General features: G+C 35.8%; 1 protein-coding gene across 8 annotated transcripts in view; it reads right to left on the bottom strand.

Annotated features, from left to right (window-relative positions):
* The window catches only part of LOC121378384 (paired box protein Pax-2a-like), a 181,570-nt gene that overhangs the window by 78,779 nt on the left and 79,276 nt on the right, over positions 1-23,515 (bottom strand). For 7 of the 8 annotated variants that reach the window (XM_041506529.1, XM_041506535.1, XM_041506534.1 and 4 more), the window contains exon 3: positions 20,240-20,278. In XM_041506529.1, the coding sequence (XP_041362463.1) occupies positions 20,240-20,278 (39 nt within the window). Of the gene's footprint in view, positions 1-14,173; positions 14,560-20,239; positions 20,279-23,515 lie in introns of those variants that run through there. The other variant, XM_041506526.1, reaches the window with a different exon arrangement.

Here is a 23,515-nt window from a genome sequence, read left to right as displayed (position 1 = left end):
TATTTGGGAGGGCGGTGTCTATGGGGTAGGGCGGGGTGAGTGTTGTTATGGTGGGGGATGGATGGATAATATTATTTACCACAAACATACAGTTTATAGACATAAGATAGAGCATACACTTATTATATACAAATTATTTCATTTCACTTCAACTTCTTTTCGCGCTTACATCCAGTTAAGATTCAAGCACGCTGTCCTGGGCATATATATATCAGCTATCTTGGCTGTCTGTCCATGGCAGTGGGTTAGTTGTTAGCGGTTAGTGAGAGAGAAGAGGGTGTAGTGGTCTTACACCTACCCACTGAGTCGTTAAAAACTCGCTCTTGGTGGGAGCCGATACCAGGCTGCGAACCCTGTACCTACCAGCCTTATGTCCGATGGCTTAACCACGAGATCACAAACTATAATAGTGTTCACAAATGGTATAACTGTATTATCAGTACGTAGATCATATATAAACATCAGAAGCAAAAGTGTAGTTTGCGCTTACATGGACATGTACATAGTTATGCTTACAATCATACTTCGTTTTCACACACAATCTGTTAGCGTTACTAATACATTTGCATAATCTAATTAACTGGTTAGTGATACCAGTAGACTAATTAATTGTTTTGTGATACCATCTGAATTAGATTTGATGAGTTTCAAACAGAAATCTAAAACAACAGAGATAGTTTATTATGTGCATTTCATCAAGCTCTTTGATTATTTCTTGAATAGCAATCATTAATATATATAGATAACTATAGCAAAATAATCAAAATATGCAGGCCACATTGCATATGGAATTTTAATTTTAATTAAAAACATATTTATAATAAAATAAATAGCTTATCTTTAACTTTAACATTCAGCTTTATATTTAATGTTCAAGATGTCCAGAATCTGTGATGGAACACTGTGTATTTATTTACAATAAAAATAGTAAAAAGATACAGTCAAACTTGTTATAATGGACCCCTCTATTAACGAGTTACCTGATCATCCATATAATTAATTAGTGATTTCCCTAGAAATTAGGCAAAGCATGGTGGTAGACCAAACACTTTTAGGGCATTTTCACCATTTTCATTAAAAATACACAAAAATTAATTGAAATAAACATTAATGTAATTTATGTGCTTGCTTTAATAAATGAATGGCAAAAGATATAAAATACATATTTTATTAATTAATAATACCTTTTTGGGTGTTTTATAAAGGCAATTTTAGAATTAATTAGTGAAAAAGGTTTGTTAAATCTCAGGGCAGCATGGTGCTGATTAAGGCAAGATGGTGTTAGACTACTGAGGCATGGTGCTGCACCATCCTGAAACAAGCTAGGGAAAACACTATTAATACAATCATTTTCATCTGTCTTAAACGGTTATTTTGTATTCAAGTCTTTCTTTCTTTATTGTATGTAAGGCCATAATATATTGACATTTCGGGACCAGTTGTTCAGACTTTGTAATATATTGCCATTGCTGCTTATCACTGCTTTTAATGCATAGAATTTAATGAAATGTCCACAGTATAATATGTAGGTCTACCGAATGACTAGAAGTTCAAATTTGACAACAAAAAGTTTCAAATGTTATAGATAATTAAGGATCAAGCACGCTGTCATGGGCACTCGTATTAGATGCACAGTATGTCTGTCCAGAACAGAGGTCATTTTCTAATTTTAATTTAGTAATGTCAGGGTTGTGGCCCTGAAATGATTATTAATCAAATTACAAAGCATAGTGATATTCATATAACAGTTAGTTGTTAATGATTAGCAAGCGAGCTGTGGTAGCCATACACTTTAAAACTGAGTCCATACAATTTTATTCTGGGATGGGACCGGTACTGGGACGCGAACCCATTACCTACCAACCTTAAGACCTATATAACTTTACCCACTAGGTACGTACTCCCTAGAGGGCGAGTTTTAAATGCATATCGTTTGGTCTTGAACACAAAGGGATTACGATGTGAATAATGTATTCATCCGCACGCATCGGTAACAAATTACGCGCATAAACACTACGAGGTACAGGTAATTTCAATATGTCACTTTATTTTCCGTGACCACATCAATTTTCACGTCCGTCGATCACACGAAGTGTAACGACGGCAGTAAAGAGACGACCACACTGCGATGTTGTTGCTACTCTGTGACTAACGAAAACACCGTCCAGTGTTTGTCACACGGTACACGGATATACACAGGGATAGATACAGATACATAATGGAATGTTAGGGTAACTTACACCCAGAAAGAGATTGAGACTGAGATTGAGAGGGAGAGGGAGAGGGAGAGGGAGAGGGAGAGGGAGAGGGAGAGGGAGAGGAGAGGAGAGGGAGAGAGAGAGAGAGAGAGAGAGGAGAGGGAGAGAGAGAGAGAGAGAGAGAGAGAGAGAGAGAGAGAGAGAGAGAGAGAGAGAGAGACGGATATACACAGGGATAGATACAGATACATAATGGAATGTTAGGGTAACTTACACCCAAAAAGAGATTGAGAGAGAGAGAGAGAGAGAGAGAGAGAGAGAGAGAGAGAGAGAGAGAGAGAGGGAGGAAGAGGGAGGGAGGGAAAGAGGGAGGGAAAGAGAGAGAGAGAGAGGGACATAGGGAAGGAGAGGGGAGAAAGGGAGGTACGGAGCGGGTGTGGGTGGGGTGACAGAGAGGTTGAAAGAGAGAGACATAGAGACAGAGAAAAGGATTGAAGGAGAGCGAGAGAGGGGAAGAGAGAGAGAGAGAGAGAGAGAGAGAGAGAGAGAGAGAGAGAGAGAGAGAGAGAGAGAGAGAGAGAGAGAGAGAGAGAGAGAGAGAGAGAGAAGAGAGAGAGAAGAGAGAGGAGAGAGGGAGGTAAGAGGGGAGAAAGGAGAGGGAGGGAGAAGAGTGGAAGAGAAAGGGAGATTAAGAGGAGGGAGAGAGAGAGAGAAGAGAGAGAGAGGGAGAGGGAGGGAGGGAGGGACATAGGGAGGGACATAAGGAGGGAGAGGGGAGAAAGGGAGGTAGTGAGCGGGAGTGGGTGGGGTGACAGAGAGGTTGAAAGAGAGAGACATAGAGACAGAGAAAAGGGTTGTATGAGAGAGGGAGAGCAAGAGAGGGGGATAGAGAGAGAGGGGGATATAGAGAGAAGAGAGAAAGAGACAGAGAGAGACAGAGACAGATAGACAGAGAAACAGAGCAGGGAGACAGGGCCTGATGCATGAAGACGGAGGGAGAGAGAGAGATGAGCAAGAGGATGAAAGACAGGAAGCAAAAGAGAGAATGTGAGTCAGACAGAAAAAAGGAGAGAGAAAGAAAGACAGAACATGATGTGTTTTCGGTCATCATTTTAGTCTATAATTCTATATTTATATTAAATAATGAAATAAGAACATAAAAACTATTAAAACATGAGAGGTGTGTGTGTGTGTGGTAGGTGGGGGGGGGGGGGGGGGGGGGGGGGGGGGGGGGGGGGGGGGGGGGGGGGGGGGGGGGGAGGAACAACCATCCGCCTAAAATAAATATAAAAAAAATTGTAAACTCCCGGCATAATGCGAACACAAATAATTGTTATGACACTGAGTGTCAAAGATCAAAGCTTCCATTATTTAGAGCTAAGCACTAGAGAGCGTAATCTCTCTCAGACTTTGATAATCATCAATCAGCGTTCAGACGATGTCCCGTCACCCCGGATTTGGAACCCATTCGAGAAGATGAGGCGAGATTTAACGAGATTTAACAGGTCAATGCACCTCCGATATATTTCACCACTCGTTGAAATTAACACGTCAGAACCAACATGTCGAGTTTACTACAACACAAAAGAGAAATGGATACCCGATAGAAAATGAAGTATAAAAACACCACCTAGCTCGGTCGCTTTATGTGACAGCATGTACATTGCCTTTGTTATATTTTGTCAGGAACATTAAAGGTCTTAAGTCGCATAAGCCACTTAATTAATATTAAAACAAATGTTTTTGTTGGTGGGGTTTTTTATGTTACAATTTAAAAAATATTTTTAGATCAAGAATATTAACATTTAAAGAGGCATGCTCGACCGTAATGATGTTTTGTTGGTTATTTTAAAAATTAAAGCCTAAATCCTGTCTCAACATATTATTGCATCAATTACTAATGTAGAATACAAACACAACAACGGTTTCAATAAGCTAGTGTCGAATATCACTATCAACTGCTTCCATGCAACATACCATGTTTTCTGTTTTGTTATTTTTAATATATATATATATATATATATATATTTTTTTTTTTATTTTTTTTTTATTATACTTTGCAACACCAACCAGTGGGCTAGTACCCGCTTATTGATGTTAAACTGGATAATAATAATTTTTTGTGTAATGTTTTGATTTTATTTATTAATGCTGTAATTTTTTTTTTTTTTGTATTTGGTAAAGGTATAATTATGTTTGAAAAAAAAGTGTGGCGAAGTTAAACTATTTTATGTAGGTCACTGCGACCTACATCTTTCCATATTCTTCATTTTTATTGCTAATGCTAGTGTCGGATTACCAACTGCCAGCTGAAAGTTGGCCAACTTTCTACTCTCACGACTTACAACTCGGTGATCGTCGTATACAACCCATAGTTGTTAATCTAAGCGCACCCGTCGTAAGTTGGAGAAATTACCATGCAACTGTCGAGTTGACGAACTTTCTGCTGGCAGCTGGTAGTATGAACCTAGCATTACATCCATTGTTAATTTATCGTCGCTAGCCATTCCTGGTTGTGTAAAATCAGTAAACTTCTCTCGCCGAAGGTCGAGTTTTCCGTGACACTGACGAGCGGAATATTCATAGAATCTGTAATTTGACATGACCAGTGCCAGATCTAAAAGACGCCCTGGCATGTTAGTGCCTGCCAGACACGTTCTCATCATTATTCACAAGGAGGCCACTGACAATACACGCACTCGCTGTAATGTCGCCGCATCAAATTAACGTGGTATATTTCGTGTGTTATTTTCACGTATAAATATATATACATGTACATGTACGTGTTTTTTATGTGCATATTTCGGAAGTTATTTTCACGTGTATATTTCGGGTGTTAATTTTCACGTGTATATTTCAGGTGTTATTTTTCACGTGTATATTTCGGCTGTTATTTTTACGTGCATATTTCGGGAGCTATTTTCACGTGTATATTTCGGGTGTTATTGTTCACGTGTATATTTCATTTTATGTTTTAGGTGTGTATATTTTGTCTATTATTGCTACGTGTGTATCTTGGCGGCTATTTTGTTCGTGTTTATATATATATAGAAAATACAGGTTACTGTCTTTAACTGTGAAGACTAAACTGGCGAATGCGGCATTCGGCATTCGACCTGTGTATGATAACGCCGATATAGTTATTCTGCAGTTCTATATAATTGGAAAAAATATATTATATTTTATAACACAACTTTATCGTTTTTTAGGGTGGTAGGCTCATACTTGTTGAGTAGCTTTTTGCCTATGTTATCTATACACCAAAACAAAACATTTCTAAAGCAACAATTTTGTTTTTATTTTAAAACTAAAATTGTCTTTAATACAATTTTTTTTTGAGTGAATTTTTTTAAAAAATATAATATCGCGTATATTTGTACGTTATTTTTCATACGTTTGTTTGGGATTTTTGGCGGGTTTTTTTTTTCCACCTCGTGTCTATTTCGTTTTATCTTGATTATACTTTTTTTTTTTTTTTTTTTTTTTTTTAATTTCGATGGATATATTTATTCGAATATATTTTTAAGTTCTATCTTTTGCGCACATATCAGGTGTTAATTTCCCATATACCCCCATATTCCCCAAATGTCGGTCTAGGATAGAAAATAATACATAACAACCACCAAGCAACATAATTAGTTCTACACTGTTCCAAAACGTCTGTTCTCAGATTAAAAAAATTATATTTTTTTTTTTACAAACGCTTGATCGTTCCAGAATGTAGCGAATTAGCCAAGAAACCCCAATAAAACGTGTATGGGCTGTAAAGCTAACTAATTCTCGCCATCAACGCACATTAAATGGACCGCGAGGATTGTCCAAGCATACTAATACATGCCATCGCTGAACATTAAATTGACCATGCGGAGTGACCAAGCAGAGCCGCTGTTTACACCACCGGGTTATCCTCGCGAGCTGGTCTGTACCGCGCCGAGGTGGAAAAGCCATTAATGAAATGGAGTACATTTAGGCACAAAAGCTCGGCAGTAATCCGCGCGCCTGTTGCCCAACGACTTGTCATTTTCGTGTGAAATGTATTTACTGTCAATTGTGCTGTAGAATCCCGTTAAGTCTTAAATCAGGGAAACACGACACACACACAAATGTACATGTTTATAATAGAGCCATATAAATATACCCGCGCTCTAAGAAAACGACAGGAGAAAACTATTAACTGACATTACGCTTGGCCCAAGTTTTTGTTATTATGATTTGAAAGTTTGTAAAAAAAATTCTCTCAGTTAATTTATCATAGCCGGCGGAAGTGGCTAGCAACTGGTGGCGGGGCAGTTATTTGTGTTATATTAATGCGCCTTTGAAAAAGGGCAAATGTATATAATCTTCTAAGTTTAGGAATAGTTTTCCTATCGGTTCGTGACATCTTGTAAGTGTGACCTTTAGCAATATATTATTTTAAAAAATGTTTGACGAAGAACACTCCCCCCCACCCCACCCCCGTTCAGTGACCTCTGACCCCTCCTCCAATTTGCGAAGTCTATATTCTTTTAATTTAATGACAGAAAAACATAATACTATTTCTCCTAATTTATTACTTAATTACAATAAAACATAATACAATTCACTTAATTTATTACTAGAAATATGATATGATATGGCGAAAATGTGTTCACGTCTAAACAGTATTTTTATATACGATGTGAATTTCGTTAGTGATAAATTTCGTTCCTAATAATATGTTTCAAACACAGGCATATCGCTAGAACATCTGCAATATAATACTTTTACACTTTAGTTCTTATCATAGGGCGGTTCAAGAAATTGTCTAATAGGAGAGCGCGAGGGATATGTCTCTGTCTCTCTCCCTCTCTCTGTCTCTGTCTCTGTCTCTCTCCCTCCCTCTCCCTGTCTCTGTCCCACTCCCTCTCCCACGCTCTCTCTCTCTCTCTCTCTCTCTCTCTCTCTCTCTCTCTCATCCTCCTCGATCTCTCTCTCTCCGGACCCACCTCAATCTTCATCTCTCTCTCCTCTCTCTCGTCTCTCCTCCCTCCTCTCCTCTCAATCTCAGCTCTCTCTCTCTCTCTCTCTCTCTCTCTCTGGTGTGTGTGTGTTTGTGTGTTTGCATGTGCTATATTTGAATATTCAAATATATCCCCCAGTACACATTAAAACACCAGCGAACAAAGATTATCTTAGTCTGTTGATATATGTTAATCTGATTATCTGTATATAATATAAAATAACACAAAAGTAGATGAAATCAATTGTATACAGCGGTAAGCACTTAATCGACATCAGTCTATTCTTGAAAATCAGAAGTTACCATCAAAATATTCAATTGTGTAGTTGTGGGTGCGTCTGTGGCCCCTACCCACCCTTCCCCCGGCCTCCCGCCTCATATGCCTATGCGATTATCCCCTATTTCCTTTCCTGTAGGTTTATGAAAGTTGTTTTTGGAATCAGTTTTATCACAAGATCAGTGCAGAAGCAAGTGAAAACAAAAAACCCAGATTCGTTGATAGTATATTGTAGGCATCACCTGCTTAGACATACATCACAGTAATGGCCAGTGATAAAATACCTCACTGGTTATGACCTGGGCGAGGGAACAAAAAATAGAGAGAAAAACAAAAACCTTATAAAAAAAACATGATTGCCAATTTCATGAAATTAACACACGCAGAAAATAGGTCTTACGTGTTTTTCTCCTATTGTTTAAAAAAAAAAAAATGTTTTTGTTTGTTCTGTTGTTCTTTATATATTTTTGTGGTGTTTTTGTTTGTTTGTTTGTTGTAGTTGTTGTTGTTGTATTTGTTGTTGTTGTATTTGTTGTTGTTTTGTTTAACCTTTTTGGTGTGAGTTTTTAATTGCCCTATTTTTAAATGAACTGTAAGATTTTGTTTTATTCAACGACACTACTAGAGCACAATGATTTTTTTAATCATCGGCAATTGGATGTCAAATATTTGGTAACTTTGACTTAGAGTCTTAGAGAGAAAACCCACTACATTTTTTCTATTAGTAGCAAGGGATCTTTTATATGCACAGTCTAACAGACAGGATAACACATACCACGACCTTTGATATACATGTCGTGGTGCACTGTAAGAGTTAATTGTATTTTACGTTTTCCTTATTATTATTATTATTATTATTATTATATCTGGTATAAATTGACTTCTCTGACAGTAGCACGGACTTTTTTCGTCTTTATTTGAAAAATCTTAACTTCCACCAAAGTATTGTTAACCACAACACAAGGCGCAGAACGTTCTATAAGTTGTAAATAACTATTGTAAAATAATCCCTCACATGTTGTTTGACGGCCTGAGTGTACCGAAATAGAGTCTCAAAATTTCAAGTTATGAGGGACGGTTTTTCCTCAATTTTTAAAAATAATATATTGCAAAAGATCGCATTTACCAGATATCACGAACCGATAGGAAAAATATTTCTAAAAATTAAAGGAAGTGTACAATATACCCACCCCTCCTCCGTCCCACACAGCCCACCCACTAACAAAATGTATTAACCTGGACATTTGACTAAAGTCCGTACATCGCAACACATATTAGATAGATATAATAGCATAACGATTTTTATGGTATATTTACTACCTTAGTGCTGTAATTATTATTAATATTAATGCAGTTATTACCAAAAATCAAACCATTACTATTCGTGGTACTACTTCAGTTACTTTTGTTATTGCCATTACTAGGCCTATAAATTACATTATAAATATTACTACCATCGTTATGCTAAGTACCACCGATAGTATTTTCATTGCCATTTCATTTAATACTTATATACTTTCGTGTTTAAATCCTCTTGGGGTTCAAGCATGATGCCCTGGACACCCGCTTAAGCTACCTTGCACTCTATACAGACCAGGAGGTTAGGAATAGAGACAACCGGTACAGTGACCAGGCCTGGCTGGTGCTTATAAAACTTTTAGAGTCTGGACTCGAGACTCTAACAGAGTCTGAGAGACTAATGTCACGACAACGCCATACAAATTGTATGCGTGTGACGTCATTAGAGATTGAGTCTGGACTCTAAACGTTTTATAAGCACGGGCCAAGGCCCTTTAAAAACCTACCCTGGGTGGGAATCAGTCAGTCAGACCCCCCCCCCCCCCCCCCCCCCCCCCCCCCCCCCCCCCCCCCCCAAACTAAGCACCTGCCAGGCTAAACTTAAAGTTTGTTTTGTTTAACGACAGAGCACATTGGTTTATTAATATTCGGCTGTCAAACATTTGGTCATTGTGACGATGACTTAACCACTATAATTTAATATATATTTGGTATTACTACTTAATATTTGGTGCCTCATTAACATTGTTTCCTTTTGCATTTATATTGAAGTAAAATCAATGTGCTCTAGTGGTGTCCTTTAACAAAACAAACATTTAACCTTTATATTGATGTCATATGTTATAAAGAGCCGGAGCCGAGATAAGTTTGTTGGGCGCTCGCCTGGGGTGCTTGGAACGTTGATTCATTGTTTTCCCCCATCCCAGTCAGTGCCCCCACAACTGGTTGTCAAAGGACGTGGTACGTGCTGTCCTGTGTATGGGAAAGTGCAAGTAAAAAAAATATAGCAGGTTTCCTCTGACGATTAAATGTCAAAATTACCCAACAGCCTATGATTAATTGACCAATGTACTATACTCTAGTTGTGTCGTTAAACAGAACAGAACAGAACAGAACATGAGTAAATAAATACTACTGCATGTACAGTGCAGTACAACAGATCTACGTAGTCAATAAATGCAAGCATTAGCGTGTGGATTTAAATGTTTTTAAAGCACAGGTAAAATATGTATAGATATTATTTAAATTAGTAACTTGGTATTCCTTCTATAAAACAGCTCACGGTATTTAACAATGCTTGGTGTAATAAAACAATAATCTTGCTTTTTGGGAAAAAATTAAGTTGAAACAGTCATCACCAAAATAAAATGTTCTATGCTGTGAAACTAACAGCACGAAATGAAGACCCTTTGACGGTCTGATGACATGCATGGACTGACATCTCACTGGAACCGGTGATGGAAGTGTGATTGCCGGGAACTGTATTCATACGCGCTGTAAGACATCGTGACCTTGATTAGCACGGAGACTTTTCACCAAAATGATGCGCGGGGTGTTATATACAACTTAAAAAAGAATCCATTCTTATTTCCCCGTATTAGTCCATGCTATGTTATGTCATTAATGACAAAAGTTTGTTAACTTGTGCTCAATCCTTTTTGAATGTGTGTGTATATATATATATATATATATATATATATATATATATATATATATATATATATATATATATATATCTCATATATAGATATATATATATATAGATAGATAGATAGATATATAGATACATATGTGATATGCAAGAAAATTATGTTATATATATAATATCATATATTAATTATTTTTTTAAAATTAAATTTATTAAAGATTTATTTTTTAATTTCTAAAACATACACAGAAAGATAGCTGTAAACACTTAATATTGCATCAAGAATACAAGAAGACAAGAATTTCTCTTCCAAGCAGCATGAAGTAACTCGTAATTCATTTTTCAGAAGACAAAAAATTATATCATAACAACCGTAACACGCACGCATTAACAGTACATAAACAGCTCCCTAACATAAACACATTAACACATGAAAATATTCCTTCAAAATGTAATCAGATACCAATAAAACACCGAGCTACGCTAGCTAATATGTTTTCAAAGAGGAAAACCCATTGATAATTTATTTAGATTTTGTTGCATTTCTAAAGGACGAAATTTATTATAAAGCGGCAACACACATCACACGTCTCATTACCAAAGATTAAATTACATCAGGAGAAAACGGCCATGTATCCGCGCATCTTTTAGATAAGAGTTTCGCGGTGTCTAAATGCTGGAAATTTTAATATTCAATTATACGTAACAGAAATTACGGTAACTAACAATGAAAAGGACAAGAGTTCATCTACTCAAGAAGCGTAATTACAATGACACCAAATATCAAAGTATGACACACGAGAACATAGTTGTTTTTTAACTGAATAAAGCAAGTCAAAAGAGAAATAATACCTTTCACACACAATGTATAATATATACGAGGTATAAAATTAATTTAACATAATTTTGGTTAGATTGTAGTACAACGACAAACGAAACGTAAAAATACATTAACAATAACTAGAGAGAGTTTGGTTTTCATATTTCTTTTCTTTAAAGTATATATTTTCATTTTTCTTTTCTTTAAAGTATGTAATGTTAGACATTTTTATAGTATATTTTCAATTTGTTTTGGCAAAAACCTAAACAGTCGCTTTAACTGTTTTGAACCTAAAACAATTACAAAACCATTAAAACCACTTATGTTAGATTTAAAAAAAATTAAAAACGGATTTAAATTTTATAGCGGTCATTAATTAGTTGATTTTCAAAATGTATAACAGTTCTTACTACTGAGCAGACATAATTAATTAAACATGGGACTATTTGAACAATATATGGATATATTTAGTATTAAATATTAAACCAAATTTTAGTTAACAATACATTGAAATAAACAAATACTGAAAAACAAACATTCTGTAAAATAAATAAATATATACATAAATAGATAAATAAATAGATAGATAGATAAATAGATAAATAAATAGATAAATAGATAAATAAATAGATAAATAGATAAATAAATAAATGACAGCATTAAAGTTTAGAAAACAATGTCAAACATACATTTACACAAAATGTAGCATAGCACGTTGTAATCTACAAATAGATCTAAATAACATGAAATATATTGATACCCATTTTCTACATACCGTATAACACAAGTACTTTTCATTTCCTACATGGATTCCTTATGTACATGGATTCAACATCAGTAGACATTGAAATATTACATCAAAGCAGACTCCAGAACATACTTTGAACCCAGCCTGTCAGAAATTTGTCACAAGGGAAGCAGAGTTTTAATTTTCCACGCGGTTAAACACATAATGCGTGCCTGATATGTTTATAAGCGAATCACATGTCATTTTTTTTTAAATACATGAAAACGTAAAGTGAAATACACACTTTTTGTTTATTTAGCTATATATTATGTTTCGTAAAAAGTGCGATTTGTTTCCCTCAAGACAACAACATTTCACATGTAATAAAATTATTTTGACATTTAGTGGTGGGGTTTTTTCTTAGCAAATCATTGGGGATTTGATTTGGATGAATTAAAAAAAAAAATCTGTTTTAAAAATATTCATTTCTCGTATAAAAATACACACATAAAGTAATTTTAAAAAAGCTAAGTAAATATATCAGCAATTTTTTTTTTTTTAAATAAATAAAAAATTAGAGAAAAGTAATATACAACAGAAAAATTAATCATATCTGCCTATAAATTTGAACAAATTAACCCATACTGTTTTTTCTTTAAGAATCGAAATTTTTACTTATAATTCTGTACATATATAACCAACTTTCATAAATGGCAAAGTAAACAAATAACCACAGTATAAAATTCAATAATAACTAAAAATCTTTTCCAAACATTGCTATCCTCGCTCCTTAATAATCGTGAATAGGAAACGTTTTAGAATAAAAGCTGAAAATATTAGAATAATATTATTATAGTCCTTTACAATATTATTTTCTCAAGCAAATTCAGCCTACATTATGAATATTATTTTAAGAAATAAAACAAAGGAAAAAGAAACAACGCACACAGCAAGAACAACAACAATAAACAACAAAACCACCACCAACCCCCCAAAATAAACCTATTTAGCTGAAAAATACCTCCCACCCCTAAAATTCAAAACAAAAATTAAAACAAATAAACAAACATATTCAATTGATTAATCAAACAGCAATATAAAGTTTAAAAAGAACCAACAACCGATGAAAAACTGTTTGAATCAGTATGAATGAAATTAATGTTGTTTGAGACATTATCACAAAAATACAAGATTAAACGGTCGAGTCGCCACCTCAAAAGTCCAACAGGGGGCATTAAGATTTTTATCAACAAGTCTCGACCCGGAGCCAGCGGTCAGGGGGACAAGCGACCTCACCGCTGTCCAAGCGTGGCCATTCATTAAGTGCTATCCACTGGCCGAAAACGCTTAATTTGGCCGACTTAATGAAATCAAAATGGACGAACAATGTTATCTGTGGAATCGACGAACCGGTTGAACAAATCAAAAATAAGAAAATAGATTTACCTTGTCGTGGAAAAACAAGCGATGTTGTGGAGAGAGGGGGAACTATAGATTTTCGGTTTGAAAAGAAAATTCGAGCGGAGGAAATAGAGTGAATGGGAAATATGACTGATTGACGGGTGAAGAGACCCCGTTTGACGTATCGTGCCCGACACATGCAATCGACATCGGAAACCCATAATCAGACCCCATGACAAGCAGCGCGGCTATCGACATCTAACTCAATAACTCAAGAGGAGGAAATACAATTAAAAAAACTCCGGTACCATACATTCTGTTGATTTTATTTTAGTTCAAAGGATTTTTTTTTTTTTTTGCCTGAAAGTAGACCATATTCGTCTCCGGAAGATACCTCCACAATCAATGAGGGCAAAACGAAATTAGAAATTCTGTTGATTTCTGTTTATTTTTCAAAAGGAATATATATTTTTTTTTACCTTTTACCTTTTTGTAACCTTTAATTCAACCATTTCCTCTCTAGAAAATACCTCCTCAATCAATAACGGTCAAACTAAATTGGAAATATTATTGATTACTAATTAATTTCAAAAGGAATGTGTTTACCTTAGGAAGATATTTCCATAAACAACAGGCGTCAAACTAAATTGGAAATGCTGTTGAATTTTATTGGCTATTAAAACGGATTTTTAAAAAAACCCTTTAATTCGACTATTTCCTCTTTGGAAAATACTTCCACATCAATGAGAGTGAAACTAAATTACAAATACTATCGATTTCTATTTGTGTTTTTTTTTTATTGAAAAGGATTTAGTTTTTTTTTACCTTTGATGCGACCATTTCTCCTCTGGAAGACACTTCCATAATCACTAGGGTTGATGCCCGACTGGAAATGGTAGGGGTTGAATGTCGATGAAAAGTACCCCCCTCCATCTGCCCCGACACCCTGATAGGCACACGACGGGAACTCGTATTTGCAGTGCGGGTTGATTGTCTGGTACGAAGGGGGTCTGTAAGAATACGCAACTCCGTCTCCAAAATACAGCATGTCCATAGTTCTTGACCACTGTCCAGTTTTGTCCGTGAAGGAAAATATCCGTTCAGGTTTGGTGACAGTATTCCAGTTCGCTCTCGCTCGCTCGCTGTCTCACTCCCGTTAAGCCGGGCGAATCGACAACGGCAAGATATGAAATGTACATCCAAGAAAAGAACCTGCAATTGCTAAGCATAAGCAGCCGGCGAGGGCGGAGATAGGTGTATATTGCAACCTCGGCGTGTTGGCGCAGAAACCGATTGCCTGGTCTTGGACAGAGTTCACACAGCAATCGTTCGCCTGTGACTGCTGGGAGGCCATGAATTTTCATGCGCTCAGACGAAACCGTAACCAATTGCAGAATGCCAAAAATCTGCCTTTCGGTTTTGCTAACCGCGACATCACCTTCATGTTTAAATGCAGGAGGGAGAAAAGTGCGAATGCAAATGCGTGAAACAGACACCCAGCTACAAGAGTCGGCGTGATTGATACTGGCACGCATTCCTGCTATCCCGAAAGAGAAAGCTTGTTTCTCAATTAGTGATAATGCCTCGGAACTGTCAACCGCCTCACGCTCTCTGATCAGAGGAGAATGCTTAGTCCAGTTGGACTTTAAATTATGGTTAGTCAAGCTGGACTTTAAATCATGGTTAGCCCAGTTGGACTTTAAATCATGGTTAGGCCAGTTGGTCTTAATTTATGCTGTATTTGAAAAACAAACTACGGTCCATCTACAGTCCAAGAACACAAACAAATCTTGACATTTTTCTTTCATCGTGTATATTGCGTCGTTAAATAAAACATTTCCTTCATCGTGTATATAAAAATTACAAGCAGTATGATGAGGTTAACTCATATGGTACGTCCCGCTTTCATTCACCACAGCATAGTTAAAAAGAAAAACTACGACACAATAACTACCTTTGAAAACTATTCTTATATTCCGAAAAAAAATCCGTGAAACTGCATCAAAGTACAAGAACACCCGTTTAAAAATTCACTGCATTCTAAACACAGGCACGCACAATAAAATAAAATTAAAATAAATAAATAAATAAATAAATACTCGGACCTTGTGTAGTTTTGTTGCTGTTTTCGTTTGTAATACAAAGCTGTGTACCAGGTTATATTCGTAATTTTAAATGGAGAAAAGTAACAAAGTTAAATAAATAATATCGTCCACAATGCTTCGGCCTTTAATCCTCCCAAATATTGTATTTAAAAAACAAAAAATGTGTTGACATTACCTCAACACTTGTCAAACATATTTTTCTCGCAAAATCCATATTATGTTACAAAAATACAAATAATACAACCCCCCCCCCCCCCCAAAAAAAAAAAAAAAAAAAAAACACAACCCCCAAACATTTAGTCCTCTGACATGTAATTATTTGCATGAAGAAATAAACACTGTCAGAATTATATAAACCGTGTAAGTTTTGTCCAGAAACATACATATTGTGTTTATATTTCAATCCATATCATATATCTTTATTATTGGATGATTTTATAATTGAAAACAAAACCCCACACACAAAATCTACATAATATATATTCTATAAACATATGTCATTATTCTACTTGTATCGTACGACCAACGACCAAATTAAATCGCATAGAAGACAATAGTAGCAAATGTGGCTAAGCCTGCTACACGCAACATTTCAATCAACATATATACTATGGATATAAATACTACCACCCTTCAACCTTATCTAAAAACAGTGAGGGTGGACGTTAAGCTGTTTGTTTCAGATATAACGGGAAGCGCCTTTCACTACCCTAGTTCCGCACAAAAATTGTCATCCTATATTCAGTAGGGCCCCGTTTCCAACACAATAGTAGCTGATACTATGATACTATTTCAAATTATATTAAAATAATTTATTGGCTTGATGAAACAACGTTTTATTACAACAAACCATGTTATATTTATCACCAATGGCAGAACTGGTAGCATTAACTGGCCTCAGATTACAGTTATCTTCCCATTTGGTTGTCCAAAATCCGGAAGTTTCACCGCGCAAGTAGTCTGCTGTTTGACTGTGATTATTTCATGGCAGACAGCTATGAAGTGGCAACTGTTTCACTGAAGTGACAGGGGATAGCATGTAGTTTGTAAACATGTGTAACTTGCTGACATTGAAGACTTGTTTGTGGTAATTCCGGCCCATGCAAAAGTAGTGCTTTTTGTGTAAAATGGGTGTACTCCGGTCTGGTTTAGAGGGTGTGTCTGTTTAAACCAATATGCTGGGAGAAAGAGCTGGACAACAGGGGTTGTCCTATTCAGGGTATGTGTCCCCCATGCAGGCAAAGGTACATACAAAACCTCACGGGCCTGCTGATATTAATAAACATGTTATAGCCACTAAGGCTATATAGAAACATATAGCGAAATTAATTGTGGTCTGAGGCCTGATATAGTTCACACATTACACCGGTTAAATGCTTGATTCTGATGAAAGTATTATAACCAGAGAGGTGAAATTACACAGACTGATTGTGAATACCACAAGGAATATGAAAACTAATTTATTTATTTTCTAAATATTTTATTAAATTAAAAAAATTTTTTTTTGAATTTATTAAACATTAAAATTAAAATGTTCAACTTTTAAATTTCAATATCCTCCAAAATAGCATAAAATGACCTCTGATGTTACTACAGGTTGTTGCAATATTTTTTAACAGTTTTGAGCTAATAATTTGGTAAAAAAGAGCAAAAGTTGGATTTTGTTAGTCAATATTGAGATTTTTTTTTTTTTTTTTACATATTGAATTTTAATGAGTTTCTCAATTATTGCAATTGGACAGAAGATCTAAATATAATGAATATATCACTACTAAATGTAATTAAACACTTTAAATAAATAGTATACAGTTTTTAACAAGATTAACTACTCTACTAATACATTTCACCTACATTTATATAAATTACACACTTCAGTCATTTTTCAAAAATGGTCTTTCATCCTTAGAAAATCTAATAGGCTAATATTCTATGCTGTCTGAATGTATTTATTGTGTTCAGTAATCAGATGCTGGTATACTTGTCAAGTTTATTGCAGAAAATGTGCCAAAAAGGTTAACATTTGGCTTGTAATACATATGGCAGAATGATCCATAATGCATATTCAGTGGTCATTACTAAAAACATCCTTCCAATCAAGAAATACTACACTGAGGTATCCAAGACACTGGCACATGACTACACTTGTTGACAGTTATCACTGGAAACTGAAAAATATGGTGCAAGTACCTCTTGGTAGGATTTATATCAGCATTTTGTGACAAAATCTTCATTTTCAAAGTTGTCGTCAACAAAAAAACATATTATGGTGTATACCCAAGTAATATCTGTAGGGCATATTCATATTAATATGCATTTATATGGACTGTTTTGCCTTTTACAAAGTGGCTACATGTCTAATACAGTAAATGAAGTAGATCAAGTAAATACAGCAGGTCAAAATTGAATTTGAGGCCTATCATGTCTAATTTTCCCTGAAATTAGTGTGTAAAATTTTTTTGCAAATGGCCCCAATTTTGTGACTTTCACCATCCCTCTGACACATTTCTAATAATGTATCATGAATTCAGTCACCATATCTTTACTAAGCCTCCACTTATCATATCTAAAATGCAAAATTTTACAGTTTTAGATTTATTTATTTTTCAAAAATTTAAATTTAAGTTTAATATTTCATTAAAAATGAAGTAAAATCTAATGATTGATTTTTTTTCCTTTAAATATTTCTAAATCTTTCCAAGACAACACTGTGCAGATAGAACATATTTAGAAGAAAAAATATCTGCTCATTGTATGATGAAATTCCAAAATTTGATAAAGTTATTACATTTTGAAGTTGGTGTCCCTCAAGTTTCCATTGCTAAAATTGGCCATGGCAAGGCACTGTGGTAGGTGTTTTAACACAGCCTCTATATACTCTCAGTTTAAAGCTGACATCCCGATACTTACTGAGCATTGCTTTAATATGTATATCATTGGAATGCATTAGTGTGGGCCAGTTTTTAGGGGGAAAAATGGACTGATAGGCCTCAGATTACAGTTATCTTCCCATTTGGTTGTCCAAAATCCGGAAGTTTCACCGCGCAAGTAGTCTGCTGTTTGACTGTGATTATTTCATGGCAGACAGCTATGAAGTGGCAACTGTTTCACTGAAGTGACAGGGGATAGCATGTAGTTGTAAACATGTGTAACTTGCTGACATTGAAGACTTGTTTGTGGTAATTCCGGCCCATGCAAAAGTAGTGCTTTTTGTGTAAAATGGGTGTACTCCGGTCTGGTTTAGAGGGTGTGTCTGTTTAAACCAATATGCTGGGAGAAAGAGCTGGACAACAGGGGTTGTCCTTTTCAGGGTATGTGTCCCCCATGCAGGCAAAGGTACATACAAAACCTCACGGGCCTGCTGATATTAATAAACATGTTATAGCCACTAAGGCTATATAGAAACATATAGCGAAATTAATTGTGGTCTGAGGCCAACTGTGGAATGAAACGTTGGGCGCATCTTGAACTTTGACACGCTGAAATACTATTTGGTGTCCTACTATCTGTATTAGTTGTGAAGCTTTTTGCCAATGTCACATTCTATACGTTTGTGATATGACTATAAAATAATACACCCATGTCACGTGGGTATATGAACTTTGTTATAAATATGGCAAATGGCAGTTCGTGGCATAATCAAATTTAAATACAAAATACAAAAATACAAACAAACCCCTCGCCCCCCCCCCCCCCAAAAAGAAACCCCACAACCCAACAAAAACCCATCTAAAAAATATGCAAAATAGGTAGCAGTCTACAGTTAACTCCCTTGTGTACCCTGAAATAGGTAGCAGAATACAGTTAACTCCCTTGTGTACCCTGAAATAGGTAGCAGTATACAGTTAACTCCCTTGTGTACCCTGAAATAGGTAGCAGTACACAGTTAACTCCCTTGTGTACCCTGAAATAGGTAGCAGTACACAATTAATTCCCTTGTGTACCCTGAAATAGGTAGCAGTTAACTCAATCTTGTGTACCTTATCACGAAAAGAGTTCGCTTGTTGCATATATCCATGTTTGAAGGCTAATTATTTAGAAAATGAAGTAAATTCTAAAGCTTAGTGATAGCCAAAGGAGTTATTTTTAAAAATTATATATATATTTTTTTTAACTAGAGTGCAAACTGTTTGGCTGTAATGTGGCTCAGTGTTCATGCACCGGGGATTTACTTGTGACAAAAATGAGTAATTTCTTTTGTGAAAACATTTAACAGCTAAACATTTATTCAAATGAGGATTTTTTAACGTTTTTATGAGCAAAGTTTCCAGAAATGTATGCGTCATACCTGCCAACTCCCCCGCATTGGGTGTGGTTTGTATGGTTGTGAACGTTGTCAAACAATGCACCAAAAAACCATGCTGTTTCAGGATACGTTTTAGAATTTTGGGCATTTTATGATGGAAGTAACACAAACTTTTACTCAAAACATTTAAAATGATTCTTCTTTATAATTATGACACTATTTGTAATTTCCTTCAGACTAAAAACATCTGTATCTTTCTTTATTTTTGAACAATAGGTCAGCCAGTGGCTGACATGGATAAATTTCAGCTGAAGATTCACAAATAACTGTGGTCTTGTACCATTCTAAAAACAAACTGACGTACCCACAAGAACATTTATTTAATACATTATTACTCGATCATAAATCATTAATAGGTTGGTGCAAATTAATGATGGATCACAAAATTTGATCCAGTTTACCGACACCAGTGAGCATGCATACAGTAACGCAGGAGTAGAAAGAATGTTGGTAACCATGGGAACGATTTGAAAATGTACTCACTGTCTGACAAAGCCACAGAACCTCCTTGAACTTGGTTAACTAAGGAACAGAAAGAAACAGAACATTTAAAATATTAAAAATTATAAAATAGAGAAGTTGTCAAGCAGTTTATCATTAATAATATAAATAGAATAGTTTTGTCGGGTGGTGTTTTTCATGGAGATAATTTTCCAAGAAAATCAGTTTCAACTGAAATGACCAAACTGTGACTATATCAAAGTGCGAATCTCTGTACAAGACAGAGTACAGGAGACGTTAGCATTAATAATATAAAGATAATGAAACAACATATTAAACATAGTTTTGTCGGGGGGTGTTTTTCATGGAGATAATATTCCAAGAAAATCAGTTTCAACTGAAATGACCAAAATGTGACTATATCAAAGTGCGAATCTCTGTACAAGACAGAGTACAGGAGATGTTATCATTAATAATACAAATAGAATGATGAACAACATATTACATATAGTTTCGTCGGGGGGGGGGGGGGGGGTCATGGAGATAATATTCCAAGATTTCAACCGAAAAGTGCGAATCTCCATATAAAAGAGAGTACAGTAGACGTATATATACACCCATGACTTGGAACATAAATATACACCCCACCCCCAAGACACCAAAACACACGGCTATAACGTAGTCGTCAGGCCCATAACTAGTGGACGGGGGCAGGGTGAGTTGCCTAAAACCTCCCCCACGAAAATTGCACTTTTGAATTTAATAGAATCTTTTGTCTAACTGGAGAAGACCCTATATATTATTACTGTGCCTTGATTATCCTTGCCATCCCTGCCTTAGCTATTCTAAATAGTTACGGTCCCGATTGGGTTGAAAATTATCACAGAACATGTTTCACAAAACAGACTATTATCCTGTTCAATTATTTAGACCCAAAGTTTTTTGCAAATGTTACGTTTATTTCCTATTCGATATTTGTTTTCTTTGCATTTACATGAAAACAAACCCAAACCCCGACAGGTTTTATATACAAATCATCATATAAAATGCACGAAGTTGACTTAATTCCACTTTTTAAAAATATCTGTGTCGTTTGAGGCACGTTATTTCTCCTATAAATAACTACGGTCATTTGCATATCAAAACATTGGGATCTGAGGCTACGTGAAGGCCATTATAGCTTGTTTCACTAAATCAAGGTTATTATTGTTTTGCAGTGTGTAACAGCATTGTCTAATCTTTCCGTTAAACATAGATGTAAACAAACAGAACATGTAGATGCATTATATTTAATAAATTTAGCTAATGTAAACACAACTGAGGTGTAGCACAGTAATAAACACAAATCACCTCACACACCGCAGGAATGTGCTTTCCAAATTTATAAATAAATTTAATGCAGGGCCGGACCCAGAAGACCAGGGGGGGGGGGGGGAAATAAAATGTCAAAGGCCACCAACATCAAATATTAATAAAAATGTTATTTAATTTGCCTCTAAATTGGGAACTCATACGTATGCACTTAAAGTTTCGGTTTCAACAGTAAAAAGAACTGTGAAAAATCTAAGCTCTACGAATCCAAGCACAGAAATCACTGTTAAAAAACGCGACCGAAAACTCATCGATTTATTTGATAAAGATGTTATTGGACGACGAGTATACATATTTTATAGAGAGGGCGAATTACCTACATTACATAAGATTAACGTGGCTTTAAGGGAGGAATGTGGAATCAACATATCCATATCAACTTTACAAAGAACACTCCATGACCTCGATTTTAAATACCAACATATGTCTACAACCGGAAAAGTGATTTTTGAGGACGCCAATATATCACACAGGAGACTGTCCTATCTCCATGAAATATCCAGTATACGAGAACAGGGGTATTTAATAGTGTATCAAGATGAGACCTGGGTGAATGTCAACCACACAACATCCCACCACTGGACAGATATCAACCCGGGCACAAGTACTGCCAATCACCTGCCGAAATCAGACGCTGCTGATCGAGTTCCTAAACTTTGTTCGGTGACTGGGAAGGGAAAAAGACTTATTATTTGTCATGCTGGCTGTGATAAATATGGATTGATAGATGGCTGTGAATTGATCTTTGAGGCTAAAAAAACAGACGGAGACTATCATGGTCAGATGAATCATGACAATTTCATCAAATGGTTTGGAGAACAACTTATGCCTTCTCTACCAGAACCTTCTGTTATCGTCATGGATAACGCAAGCTACCACAACAAATTAACTGAGATTACACGATGTCCTGCACTAAACGCTAAAAAGGAAGAAATTCAGTCGTGGCTACGAAACAAAAATATACCTTTTGAGAGTAACATGACAAAGCCAGTTCTTTATGAACTTGTGAAAAGTAACAAATGTGCAAAGCAATTTGTTACTGATGGTATTGCTGAACGCCATGGGCACTTGTGTCTAAGACTGCCGCCAAGACATTCTGAACTCAATCCGATAGAACTGATCTGGAGTCAAGTCAAAGGGCATTGAACTCTGTCACACCTACACACTTCTCTGACGCAGTTAAACATGTAATAAAGATCGAAGAAGATTTTAGAAAACAAAATAGTTTTATAAGAAATAAAATACCCCCTGTGATAGTCCCCCTTAACGAAGATAGTGATGAAGAAATGAGTTCGTCGACTGATTAAGTTATTTCTCCATACCCATCAGGAGTATTACTTTAATGTATGCATGAACTCTTTAACACCAAAAACTATTTATTTCCATATCATTCACTATCAAACAACCTAACAACCTATAAACTAATCGACTAGAAATGCATATAGACTACACATACATACGAGAGAAATGTTTATTTAACGACACACTCAACGCATTTGATATACGTTTATGTGGCGTCAGACAAAACGGTTAAGGAGCATTATGACAGTGAGAAAGAAACTCGCTACCGCCACAAGTGCCACTGTTTCCAATAAGCAATTTTGATAAGCAATAAGGGACGTTTTATATGCACCATCCCATAGACAGGATAGCACATACCACAGCCTTTATACATCAGTTGTGGTGCACAGGCTGGAACTAGACACAACCCAATGGGTCCACCATGTGGGATCGATCAGTCGACCTACCATGAGCGAACGCTTTACCTCTGAGCTACGTCCCGCTCCATATACAAAAGAAGCCTTAAGTGGGGTTGGGGTTGTGCAGAGGGTCACACCTCCACCAATCGCATGCATACCATATTCTTCTCTCTCTCTCCCTATAACCATATATCCATAGATTAAAATATGTTGAGTGCGTCGTTACATAAATGACGTCTCTCTCTCT

Source organism: Gigantopelta aegis, chromosome 8 (assembly GCF_016097555.1).
Source record: "Gigantopelta aegis isolate Gae_Host chromosome 8, Gae_host_genome, whole genome shotgun sequence".
Taxonomy (NCBI): domain Eukaryota; kingdom Metazoa; phylum Mollusca; class Gastropoda; order Neomphalida; family Peltospiridae; genus Gigantopelta; species Gigantopelta aegis.
The sequence above is the reverse complement of the archived record's forward strand: the minus strand, read 5'-3'. Positions and strand labels throughout refer to the sequence as shown.